The sequence below is a fragment of the Rhyacophila brunnea genome, unplaced genomic scaffold (genome assembly GCF_057557595.1).
Source record: "Rhyacophila brunnea isolate RB1 unplaced genomic scaffold, BYU_Rbru_1.0 scaffold_22, whole genome shotgun sequence".
NCBI lineage: Eukaryota > Metazoa > Arthropoda > Insecta > Trichoptera > Rhyacophilidae > Rhyacophila > Rhyacophila brunnea.
In genome coordinates, this window is record NW_028232882.1 from 35,200,510 (window position 1) to 35,214,279 (window position 13,770).

A 13,770-nucleotide genomic window follows, 5' to 3' on the forward strand; every position below is an offset into this window, starting at 1 on the left:
TATATTTAGAATCATAGAACAGACCTTGACTTCCAATAAGGGTTAATTTTGAAGTTTGATATATAAGGTGACATCTTTTGATGTGGGTAAAAGGTTTAAGCCCCTTAGAGAGATTTGGCGAATTTAATATTCAACTTGAGGTATCCGAAAGATAATTTAGCTTCTTAATCAAATTGAATCGAAAACATATCAATAAGAAACTTTAGCTGTAAAAGTCCCCAAGCCAGGAAGATGGGATTATTATTATAGGATTAAATTTAAAACGGTTCACAGTGAGTAATATAGAAGGGAAACCCTGTAATCTGGATAATGCTAAGATATCTCAGACGATATTTTGCTGTGTTATAGTATATCTTATTAGTTAATACATTTCTCTTAGTTATTAGAGTCATATTGTGTTGAAATTACCCTTCACACACTAAAACCCAGACGGGGTTATATAAGGCAATAATTAATTTAATTTAATTGATGCTAGAATAGTGTCATTTAATTGGGTTTTGACGTACCTACAATTACGTCTTTTTTTGCGGTACCTCGACTAAATTTGTATGTTAGTACCAGTGGCGAAGAGTCCATACTAGGCGATTATTTAAAGCCTACCTTCTTAAGAAATATAATTTTTATTTTCATGTTGACGTATTTATATAATATAATCACAATTAATAATATTATATTCAATATGCCCAAAGACATGTATCGTATAATTGTCATAATTTTACGATCTTTTCCCATATTTCAATAAGCACAATCTATGGCATCTCTCGAAAGTTTAAAAAAATACAACACACCGCGTTTCGCTTCACATATTGTATAGGATTATTTTCTCGTAAATCGACGGGTTTTTCAATATGAAGTTTTTCCTCATTATTTCAAAATGTCTGGCGTCCCGCATACAAATGTACAAGCTGTTTTGTTAGCGATTACGTCGCGAAACCACATTTATTCAAAATAATTAATAAGAAGATAATTTAAAACATAATTTCTATGGGATTGAATCACATAAATATGTATTGATTGTTGTTAAAAATATAAAATAATTTATCTCGTGATTTTTATTTATTTATTAGTTCACTCATTAGACAATTTAGATATCTGATATTGTACCTACCAAAGTCTGTGTTTTAAATATAAAAGTATTTTAAAATGTCTAGTTTTACGGGTTAAATTATACATTGTTATGGAGCATAATATATATACAACAACGGATATTTTCATAGATGATAGGTAATATATTTTGAGCGTATGTTACGTTTATAAATGTTTAGAAAAATACATAAGTAATTCAAACTAATTGCTTATTTTTATGAACTTATTATAACAAACCAATTAAGTTTTTGAAATTTATTCGTTTTAGCGTACCTATTCATCAGTAGTAATATTGGGTTATCTTCTTATTTCCCGCAAATATATCTGACAGCCTACCTCTTTCAAAAAGTCACCCTTCGCCACTGGTTCGTACACGTTTAGTTACTACATTACTCACGACTAATCCAAACCAGCCTAACACAATATTTAAGCATTCGTCTCATCGTAAAGGCTCTTATTTAAGATATCACGACATCACTGATGTGGTTGTATAACGTTTTTTAACGTTTTAAATAAACAATATTTTCAAGAGAACGGATTTGGGTATTAAAAAAGTTAAAATTTTGTACAATTTATATTACGCAAAATTTCCAAATCCAAAAAAAGTATGGGAGCGCCGACCACACGCGCCCTGCCCCACTACATCACTGGACGTGGGGGTATGTTACGAAATTAAATAATTAAAAAACATTATGTTTTGCTGGAGAGAACATAAGTTGAAAATTGACATTATGAATACCAACATAAATTTATGGGGATATAATGTAATAATAATAATCATAACGCACTCCGAGTGTTGGTGGAAATAATTTTCAAGGACTTTCAATCAGATTGATGACTTCATTAGTTTTCTATGTATAGCCTGAAGTTTTAATTATAAATGTTCATCGCTTGCTGTTATTCTGCGCAGCCAAAAACCCAACGATCGACAAAATATTAATGTAGGTAGATTCATAATTTAGAAATATAATGTCAAAAATTAAAATGACGTCGGTCTCCATTTTTACATTAATTATAAGAATACGGAAGACATTTTATATACGTCATTAACTAACTTATTTACATTTTTATGTTTACGTTGGTTGATTTGCAAACATGACAATTATTATACAACCATTATTTTGATGACATGACTGCAAAGAATTTTGAGTGACATACAAGCGTATATAAACATCTTTATAAAAATGTGTTAATCGTGCCCATTTTTTGAATAGTAAAATGCCTAATTTTTGTCAAATTTGGGATCACAGAGATTATAAATATAATTTTTAATCGTACATATTTCACTATATAATGTTAACAACAATTTTTTGAATGGTTTTAAAAATTCGTTTAAAAATTAATAAATCTAAAAAATCTTAACACCACTGCACATGGATGTACTGAAATATGACTATATTCTAAAACATTAGATCGGGAGGTTTAAAAGAATACTATTTTTTGTAATAAAAATACTTTATGCAGTCATCAAAATTTGACATTTAATGTTTAAAATAAATATAAAGTATAATAAGGCTTCAAAGTTATATAAATAGTTTATCTACAACGTTTAAGGAATGTCCAGGCTTATGCTCTGATATTTTTGTATGGGATGTAAAAAGTTTCTGAATGAGGTCAAAGTCCGACAAAGATTATAGATTAAAAAAAATGATTATGGTTGTGGTTTATTTAAAAAATATTAATTTTATTAAACATACATGATTTAATAATTATTATACAAGCACTAGAAAAACACCGAGCGGCATTTATAACGAGATTTTGAAAAGATCTTGACACAAGTCAGTAATTAAGGTAACATTAATACTTTGTTTTAAAATACAAAAGCCTAGTTAAAAATCACTAGCTAAATTTGTCGCAATTAGATAGGACACACATAGCTTAGTAATTAGGTACATGGGCGCGAGTTCTGGGTGTCGTATTTTTTTTTTAAATATTTTTTCTAGTATTTGTGTTTTTATCTGAGGTGTTTTAAAATTATGTATATTTAATAAAGAATATTACATTTTAAAATCTTGTGAATTAAAAAAAAATCATTAGATAATTTCATTAGTTAACCATTATTCTACATAATATGCTTTATTAATCATGGTTAATGGAATTTATTTAAAACTAACTAATCGCACCCCCAGACCTATACTGAAGTAAGTCAACATCAATCATTTTCCAGGAGAGCCTAAGCAAACTTTTTAACCATGTTTATGGTACTTGATTTAATGTCTAATGGCTTTACAATGTCCATTTTTTTGTAGAATTGGAAAAAAAATATATCTTAGGGCATTCATTTAAGAGTATCAGAGTCAATGGAGTGTTGTTCTCGATATTTGACTGATTTTATTTAAAATAACACTGGAGTTAGGGGTGCATCTCGTTAAATATTTTTTTAGAGATACGCCAGTGTTCTCCTGAGATGGAGAAAAATAAATGTAATTGAACTGCATTCATAACTCAAAACAGTGAAACTCAGACTTACGTCAGTGTAGGTCTGAGGGTGCGTAATACAGAAATCAATCAAAAAATAAACACATAATCATTCCATATTCTTGATAATATGTAGTTTTCTTCCCACGGCATTATTTATAAAAGCAATTACTAGATAGACTTTTGATCAATGTGTTAAACATAATAACATAGGTACCGAAATCGAATTAATGTCTTCATAGATATCGCATTTAATATTAATGAAATTCGACATATAGTGAGAAAACGAATAAATAATGTCAAAGGTTATATCGAATCCATGTTTCTATTCATACAATCATCATCTCTGAATGGTAGTTTTCTGATATCTGAAGAAACGTATAGTATTGATATCACATTGATATTACATTAGTAATATATGAATGAAAAGGGAGGTTGATTTAATATGTATGGTATATTTACTGAGACGAAGGGAGTCAATAATAATAACCAGATAAAAAGAACTTTTTTTATATACAACGTTTTTAAATTTTCTGTTCAATGATTATGCTCAATATGCTCAAACTTGTACTTGATATGAAGTAAATAAAAAACAAACAAAAAAAAACATATAGAATACTAAAATGTCATTTTGATTTCTAGGACCACCCACTAAGCAACCTGGATTACGGATTTCTTCCGAAATAACTTTTCATACAAAACAGAATTAACTAAAAATTAATTCAATTCTACTTAAAGATCGCTAAAAGTATTAAAAGAATGCATTGGAATTGTGTTATGATATATTCTAAAAGTTTCAAATGTCTAGCTAGTCGGGAAGTTAGTTAAAAATAGATTGCAAGATTTGTACTGGATAAACAACAACGGACAAATAAGAATACGAACCAATAAAAACGTTGTAAAATAGCACTAAAGCCTGCCTCAGATTATACTAGTATTTTAGTCGAGTAGAGAGTTATTTAATAAATAAATAATTAAGTCGAGTCAATCTACTTTGTTCTAATTTTTGTCCAAGTACCGGCACCCACTACTCCACACTAAATACCAAACAACCCGCGAGACAATTCTGAAGACGTTATCTTTAGCCGAGTTGCCAAGATCTTGTTTTTTTAGGAATTGCACTTATTAAATGGGTTTTTGGAAGTGGATGATGTGGATGAAATAAGTGTAAATGACAACCAGCGGTAGTATAAATAGATCTGAGGAAGTGAGATGGAGTAAGTAACCGGAGGGTAGGTTGAATCCAATGAATAACTCAGAATTTAGTGCGTGAATGAAATGAACCCTGGTTTTATTATCTCCTTCCAAATAAATATTAATTTACTTATTACAGATGAGTTTACAGATTATAATTTAGCTGAGTGAAATCACGATAATGCGTTCTGATGGATTTACGAAATCGATCGGGCAAAGCGAACGATAACCTTACGGTTAAATCTTTGATAACTGACTGACGATTTTGATTTCTTCTACTGAGTGTTTTATATTGATTCGATACAATAGAAAAATGCTGCTATCACTACTTAAATATTTTGATAATCATGCATTATTGTGTAACGCATGATTAGTTTCGTAAAGTATAAACAATTGATTTTAATTTCAGCTTTTAAGGGGGGACATGCTCGGCGTAGGTCAAAATGGAGCTTTTATTGCATTTTCAAACCATGATCCTGGACATTCCTTAAACGTTGTAGATAATCTATTTATATAATTTTGAAGCCTTATTATCCTTTATATTTATTTTAAACATTTGATGACTGCATAAAGTATTTTCGTTACATAAAATAGTATTCTTTTAAACCTTTCGCTCTAATGTTTTAGAATATAGTCATATTTCGGTACATGAATGTGCAATAGTGTTAAGAATTTTTACATTTATTAATTTTTAAACGCATTTATAAAACCATTAGTATAATTTATGACGAGATAATTTTAGTAAAATATTCACGATAAAAAATTATATTGATAATCTCTGTGATCCCAAATTTGACAAGAATTAGGCATTATATTATTCAAAAAATGGGGAAAGATTAACACATTTGAAGATAATTCTAAAGATACTAATTATAAGCTATGTCTTTGACTATTCAAGTGAAATAAACATTTTACGAATAATGATTGCTTTATATTAATTATTGACCTAAGTATAAGGTAGTGTTTTTTTGAAATACGCCATTTCTTTTGTCATTCCCCAGTGGTTAAGCTACAACATACGACCGTAGCCATAAATTGAGAAACTATAATTAAAATAAGGAGTAAAATTATGTTAACGCGCGTGTTTTAACATGTACCTAACCGATTTTTTTTAAACGGTACATGTTCAAATACGCGCGTCAATATCATTTTACTCCCTACTTTAATTATAGTTTGTCAATTTATGGCTACGGCCGTATGTTGTAGCTTAACCACTGGGTAATGGCAAAAGAAATGGCGTATTTCAAAAAAACACTACCTTATTCTTAGGTCAATAATTATTATAAAGCAATCATTATTCGTAAGATGTTTATCACACTTGAATGGTCAAAGACATAGATTATAATTAGTATCTTTAGAATTATCTTCAAACGTGTAAATCTTGCCGATTTTTTGAATAATAAAATGCCTAATTCTTGTCAAACTTGGGATCACAGATATTATCAATATAATTTTTTATCGTAAATATTTTACTAAAATTATCTCGTCATAAATTATACTAATAGTTTTATAAATGCGATTAAAAATTAATAAATGTAAAAAATCTTAACACCACTGCACATTCATGTACTGAAATATGACTATATTCTAAAACATTAGAGCGAGAGGTTTAAAAGAATACTATTTTATGTAACAAAAATACTTTATGCAGTCATTAAATGTTTAAAATAAATATAAAGAATAATAAGGCTTCAAAATTATATAAATAGATTATCTTCAACGTTTAAAAAATGTCCAGAATCATGGTTTGAAAATACAATAAAAACTCAATTTTGACCTACGCTGAGCATGTGGGCGGTTAATAATTGAGTAAGATTGATTTTCATATAAACAACTTGTGTGCATATCATGATAAACTTACATAGCATTATTTATTAGTTTGCAATATTATTGATTAAGTGAATTATTAAATTATTTTGCTACATTATCTTTCTGTTGAAATTTGATTGATTCACATAAATCGCTTGTTTTGCAATTTTAACAATATTATGTTGCAATCTACATTGTAGTTATAAATTAATGGTTTCCTGCCAAGTCATGCTGGATGGTAGGATATTGACCCTACATATCGATATTTGGATGAGAGTTTATTAATCGATACAATAATACAATAACACTTTAATAAAGATGATAAAGATGATAAAGTGAGATTATAATCGCGGGTAATGGTGTAATGGTGAGATCAATGTCACCAAGAGATTGATTATATTAATAAACTAAGAGACTTTATTTGAGTGGATAATGGTTAAATATGTTGAGTGAAGAACTCGTGACAATAGTAGTGCGACTCGTGATGGAAACGATGAGTTGAGTGAGGGTTCAAACATTATTATTTCGATTTATACAAATGCAGTCCATATTATATTACAAGAGATATTGTCGCAATTAACAAAAGTCATAACAGACCCTACTGATCTAGTAGGAAGTGTTGACTAATATTATCGCTGTTTTGTTTTGAAAACAAAATATATCTACATATTAAAGTGTGTCACTCAGTGATATGATTGCTACAGGTTTGTTACCAGAAAATTAAAACAAACCTCAGTCATTACATATTAGTATTTAAAAGTATTCTTTGGGATCTTCTCTAGATCCTGGAGAAGAACATTTGTAGCTCCCGGTGCATCTCTCCTATTGATCCATTTTTTTGCTTTATATTCTTCCACTTCTGCTAATAAAGACATTACAAATTAATTTACTACTATTATACGTTCTACTCTATTAATCTTGACACGCCACTCTCTAACATACCTACTGTGTTCGAACACTCTTTTTAGTTACTAAAACAGTTAGTGGTACGTAAATCACTCGCCACTCGACTAAAATACAAGCATAATCTAAGCTAGGCTTATCGGCCAAATGCTTAATCATACCTATCTATATTTACCCTCCCCCTCCTAAATAAAAAATTCTTTTAGTGAAAATATGAAAGAAATCAAAGTTAAAATAATTATTTTATTTTCATTAAAATAATATGAAAGAAAAACTATGACTTTCTGAATTATAAAATGAAGCGAATCTGAAATGATTTATATGTGGTGTGGGTGATGGATGGACTAAAAAACACAATTTATCAAACAGCAAAAAAATTGCTCCGCAGGCGACTTTTTTAGTGTCCGTAAAACACACTAATGAGACGAATTGTTTCTCTTGGAATATCGTAAATTTATGACTCTCATTTTATAGCGCCCTTTGTTGTACGAAGGATTTTGCAGAAACGTTATTTGATACTAACCCATACTACGAGGAAAGAATACTTTTTTTTATTTTACTATGTTATTATTAGTTCGTATTCTTGTTTGTCCCGAACAGATTTTTTCTTGTTTGTCCAAGATTTTTAACTAACTTCTCGGGAAGTCGGCTATCGGAAGAACTAGTCGGTTAGCTAGACATTTGAAACTTTTAGAATATATCAGAACACGACGGGAATGCATTTTATTTAAAATTTGGCTATCTTTAAGCAGAATTGAATGCATTTTCAGTTAATTCTTTTTTGTATGTTTCGGAAAAAAATCGTTAAAAGTAATATTTAATACTCACTATTATTGGTTGCTAAGTGGGTCCTAGCAACTAAATTATTAATATATACGTGCGTTACTATGGCAATCAATATGAAATGTCAAAATGATATTTCAGTATTTTATATTTATTACATAGAATTGTCAAGTTTAAATGATTCAACAGAAAATTTAAAAACGTGGTATATAAAAAGTTATTTTTATATTGTAATTTTAATTCTTTTTTTTACCGTCCTGTGGTAAGTGCCGACCTTTGGCAGTAGTCAAAGTAAGTAGGTACTTCATATATTACATTATAATATTCAGTTTACGTAATTAAATAACATACATTTAAAAATTAATCATTTTAAATATTGATTTTCGGACTTTTGCCACCCGGGTGTTTTGCATCCCTAAGACCACAGCTTTGCGCGTCCCTGCTTATGTAAATAAACTGAAATTTACTAAAAAAATTATAATAGTAATGTAAATATTCAAATTGTAGTTTTTACAATGAAAGAAATAAGACTTACTTGGTATTCGGTTAATTGCTCTGAGGGGTCTCAATACTCTGATGGTCCTAATTGCTGATAGATTCATATTCTCCACGTGTAAGCAGTACTCCAAAGCCCTGCAAAAAAGACGTTGTGAATAAATTAAGGCTACACTTCAGTTGAGTTTTTTTTTTTTTTGCGAATTTGATTGTGCAAATGACGCGTGCCGAACGAAATCAAATTTATCATAAAAATCCAAAATGCGTCCATTTAATGTTATATTACTAATAATAATAGTATATTCTTTGACATGTTTTCCTTTTTAAGTACATACGTAAAGATTTTTAGTCATATTTACACGATTTAAGAATATTTTCATCCGGCGCCATGACAAAACAAATCGACGTGCGGAAACTTCAACTGTCGGTCTCCGATTGGCGACTAGTGAGAAATTTCATCGCACCTACTGTTGAAAATTATTTGCCGTTATACAAATCTTTCGGCCTTGGCAATAACATATAATAAGTATTACTGTAAAACTATGATATAAATACTGTCACTATTGAATTGTCACTGGTGAAATTTTTAATGTGAATTTTTTCATATCGTTTTTGTCAACGATAGACTATTTATTACCAGTATTATTACCGCATCGTTGAATACATCCATTATAAATGGTGTTTTGGAAGTGCAAATTATCTTACCCAGCGAGGACGATGAAGAAGTCCAGCCTGTTCCAGGAGTCTGCGAGGTAAGTTGACTTGCCGTAGACGCCCATCGCCACCATTTTGATGGTCATCTCCAGGGAGAAAAAGGCGAAGATGAAATCGTCAAACATCTATAAAACGAGAAAATACATATTTGTAATTAGAGTTGGGTTTCGGGATGGAAAATCTCGAAAATTGAAATTTTTTAACAAAAATTTTTACTGGTTTTTTTTTAAATTTTCCCGATATCTCGAGAATTCTCGAGAATTTTTTTCTGAAAATCCCGAATCTCGAGAATTCAAAATTTCATCATTTCGGGAAATCCCGAATCTAGAAATTGAGATTTTCTCGGGAAATACCCAACTCTATTTGTAATGATATTAATACTATCGACCGAAGGTACTTGATGGAATTTGAATTTAAATCTATTAAAATATTTGTATTGTTTTGTTAAAGTTACCCTGGTTTCAGATAAATCAAAAAACTGTACTAAGCGCTAGTTATCACGACTTAAACTGTTTTCTGAGTTTCAATTCAGAGTTTTCCAAACTTATTCGGACTACTTAGAGTAGCATTAAATAGAGCACTTGACTCCTGATGTTGAGTGACAGAACGAAAGATAAATGGGCCAAACAAAAAAGCACCGTAGGAGTTTGATTGACTGAGATGTAAAAGAAACTTGAAAAAAAATATTTTAATTAATATAACAAAATTCTCACCTGCAGGATCTTGCATCTGTTGGTGACGCACTGGTCATCCACGCAGGGCTGGTACATCCCCAGGGTCACGCAGTTCAGTAGGATGACAAGCATGGAGACTCTCTCGAACCACGTGGATATTTTATTGAAGTTAAGGAAATATTTCACAGCGGTACATACACATTATAACAATAAAATACAACAATAATAATAATAATATTATGAAATAAAACATGACAAAATAATAGAAACGTATTGGTTGGGATAAGTTGTGGTGGCCGTAATCCTTACTTCCCACCTCCCTCAAATCCCAGTATTATTGTCATAAGACCAAGTGACCGGCAGTCACGGGTCGTTATAGACCGCGATGCGAATAACTTTTAGTTATCTCAATTAATAGTCAGCAAGCGGACATAGGCAAGTTGTTAAACTTTTCCTACCTACAGCATGATTTAAAAGTGACTTCAAAACAGTCGTTTCACGTAGTCAGCTCAAGCGAACAAGCGAGTGCGTGTTGCCGCATTGCGTTGTACAGACTGATTCAGAAGTTGTTCGTGGGCCACGGCCAGGTCAGCTTGATATAGTGTGACTGTCGTACAAGCAATTCTTCTGAATACCTGGCAAGCCGTGATACTGGCTTTCATCATTCATTAACGTCACCCATCATCCATTAACAATATACCGTCAAGTGCCTCGCACTGAATAACCTGACGAACAATACCGCGCGAGTGATAGTGTAACTAGACCACGGAACAAAGGTCAGTGTCTGGCATTCTGTTAAGTCGCCCCTTCCCATGGATCCGGAATCCACATCATCCTTAAAGTTATAGACCACTTGCGAAAAGCGCCACCACATATTTTAAAAGTTGGGTAGCGTGACGTAACATTTCATAACGGAAAATGTTAATAAAAAAAGGCTTCCTTTAACACATCCTACAAAAACTAATAAATTAGCAAAATATACTGTCTGCATTACGTAGGTAAAGTAAATTTTTCCCTGAATCTGATAAAATGAGGTAAGTTTTATAACTAACCACGTAGAACGACACTATGCATATTGTATACGTATTTTAGCGACGCTCGTATCGCAAAATGCTCCTCATAATTCGCCTCTAACCTTATTTAACCGTGACCGAAGGTGGGGGGGGGGGGGTGGGTTAGAGCCTTTTACCTGTTGCCAGAAACAGTTTGGTCGGATCATACATGATCCCTTACTCGGAACGAGGGTATAAAATGATGAACGCCTTTGCTCGAGTTTATACATTAATAATAAACCTTCCACAATGGTTTTTGGATATTCACGGTTTTAATATACTCAATTTTGTTTTTGTTGTATAAATTATTTATCTATATCGAAAAAAATATTTGTGGACGTTTTCATACTACGTAAATTCTGACAGGCTTTGGAGGCTTTTTTGCGACGGCTTACAGGCGTCACCCGGGAGAATAGAACGCCTCCTCAATAGTGCTTTTAAGTATACTTATATAAGCAAATAAACAACGTATATAACACGTATTAAATAAATGAAAACATAAATAAAAGAAATAAAACAGCTACCTACTAAAATATAATATTGTAATATGGCGAAAGTAAAAATAAAATTACAAAAATAAAAGTACAGACTTAAGCGTCAATTACATTGAGCTACTTTACGAGCTGTTTGTTGGCGAATTTACAATCTGCCTGTAAAGTCGTCTAGTGTAATCATCGAACAAGCTAACAAGCAGATTGTAAACACTCTACTGAGAAAAGTTGAAGCCGGTCAACTTTACACGCTACACGCCGGCGAGTGGGCCTACTGCGTCTGCGCAATAGAGCGCAGTAGCAACCTCCCGGTAAAAAAAACGAACTACGTTCTGTCAAAATAGTCGCTGGCTTGTGGCTTCTCAGCGAATGGAAAGTTTTGTGTGTCATCATCATAATCGCTGTAGCTGAATCGCCCGCTATTAAATTCGCCAACAAATAGCTCGTAAAGTAGCTCAATGTAATTGACGCTTAAGTCATATTATGACAAGTCACAGTGACAGTAGAAATTTTCAAGATATATCAATACATTTATCAGCCTCAGTTTTATCTAGGACGAGTATATGGCTGAAACTTTCCGAGGAAAGTATATAAGTTGCATAATTCTACGATGTGCTTCCTGGTTTGAATCTCACCACATTTGTAATGTGGGGACTCTTTCAAGACACACTTGTTCACCATGTAAGCACATCTGCGTGTCTATTCTACACACAAGACTGTTATCGGCCGCTACGGTAGCTATCTAGGGTAGGTTTGTATTGAAGTACTAGCACTTATTGTAACAATTACAATTAGTTAGTTGTAATTTTTACAATAAGTGCTATGTTTTAACAGCACCTCTCTTGGCTGTGTTAAATTTTAGAGCGAGATATACATTTTTGACTGTTTAGACTGCTAAACTTATTGTAACAATTATAATACATCGATACAAACATATGAAAAACTACCCTCGATAGCTGCCGATAGCAGTCTTGTGTATAGAATAGATGCGTTGGAATGTCCACGCAGAATACTATTACATTTTAGGATATTGCAGTATTATTTACTCCAGCGGGTCTATTCTATACAAAAGGCTGCTTTCGTCCGCTAAAACCGCTAACTAGGGTATGTTTGTATCAAATTATTAACACTTATTGTAACAATTATAATTAGCCGGTATTAATTGTTGCAATAAATGATATATTTTAACGGCATGCACCCTGCCTGTGCTAAAATTTAGAGCATGAGCGATAGAGAGAGAGCGAGAGAGACAGCTTCGACTGATTAACTGATTACAATACAATTACAATTATAATATTTCAATATAAAATGTATGTAATAAATACTAACACATTATCACGTTAGCACGTTAGCGGTCGATGGTCGCCTTTTGTATAGAATAGACCCGCAGATGTCTATGATTATCTCCCAACCGCCGGTCCACATAACACAGCAAATAGTATTGTCACCCATTTTAATATGCATATTATGCCAAAAATTGTAAACAAATCATCATTCAAAAAATGAAACATGCAAATACCAATCGGGTGTTTAGACATAAATTACAAATATTGCTTCAGCTTAGGATATCACTTAAATTATTGTCCGGATTTTTGACTACATACGTACTATATACCTACATGTAAAAAGACTTCTTTAGCCATGTCAGCAATAAAAACTAAATAATTTTTATTGTAGAAACCGAATAGATGTCAATGCAGTGCTTGATCTCTCCTAAACAAGACCAAAGCCACGGTTATCAACTATTCTAGCAAAGATGCAGCAGCAGTTTTCACACTATCATTAACAATAATTCATTTACAGATCGGTTTCTGATTATTTCTGTTAACAATAGAATTTCTATGGTATATATTCTTTTGTATTCACAATCGGAGTTATAATATATCTATTATATCCATCAATAATTATACCATATGATTTCAAAACTAATAAAAAAAAAAATGGTAGATAATACCTATATAAATATAACTTTTGTTTTATTTTACGTTAGCATATCTTCATATCTTCACCGATCCACAGGTTGAAAAACACTGATTTACTTGCTATTATCTAATTGACTTGTGTTTGGCACTGTTATGAATTACATACAGGTGACATGGAAAGTAAACTTTTTTTTATCCAAAAGCAAATGAAATCTTTTAAAGAAGCTAA

The 13,770-nt window shown here is 31.5% G+C and overlaps 1 protein-coding gene across 1 annotated transcript in view; it reads right to left on the reverse strand.

Annotated features, from left to right (window-relative positions):
* Positions 1 to 13,770, reverse strand: part of LOC147070499 (voltage-dependent T-type calcium channel subunit alpha-1G-like) — a 630,303-nt gene that overhangs the window by 211,193 nt on the left and 405,340 nt on the right. Inside the window, exons 5-7 of the mRNA XM_085949528.1 lie at positions 10,116 to 10,227; positions 9,394 to 9,527; positions 8,729 to 8,826 (exon numbers count right to left, since the gene is read on the reverse strand). Of these exons, the coding sequence (XP_085805654.1) occupies positions 8,729 to 8,826; positions 9,394 to 9,527; positions 10,116 to 10,227 (344 nt within the window). The remainder of the gene's footprint in view (positions 1 to 8,728; positions 8,827 to 9,393; positions 9,528 to 10,115; positions 10,228 to 13,770) is intronic.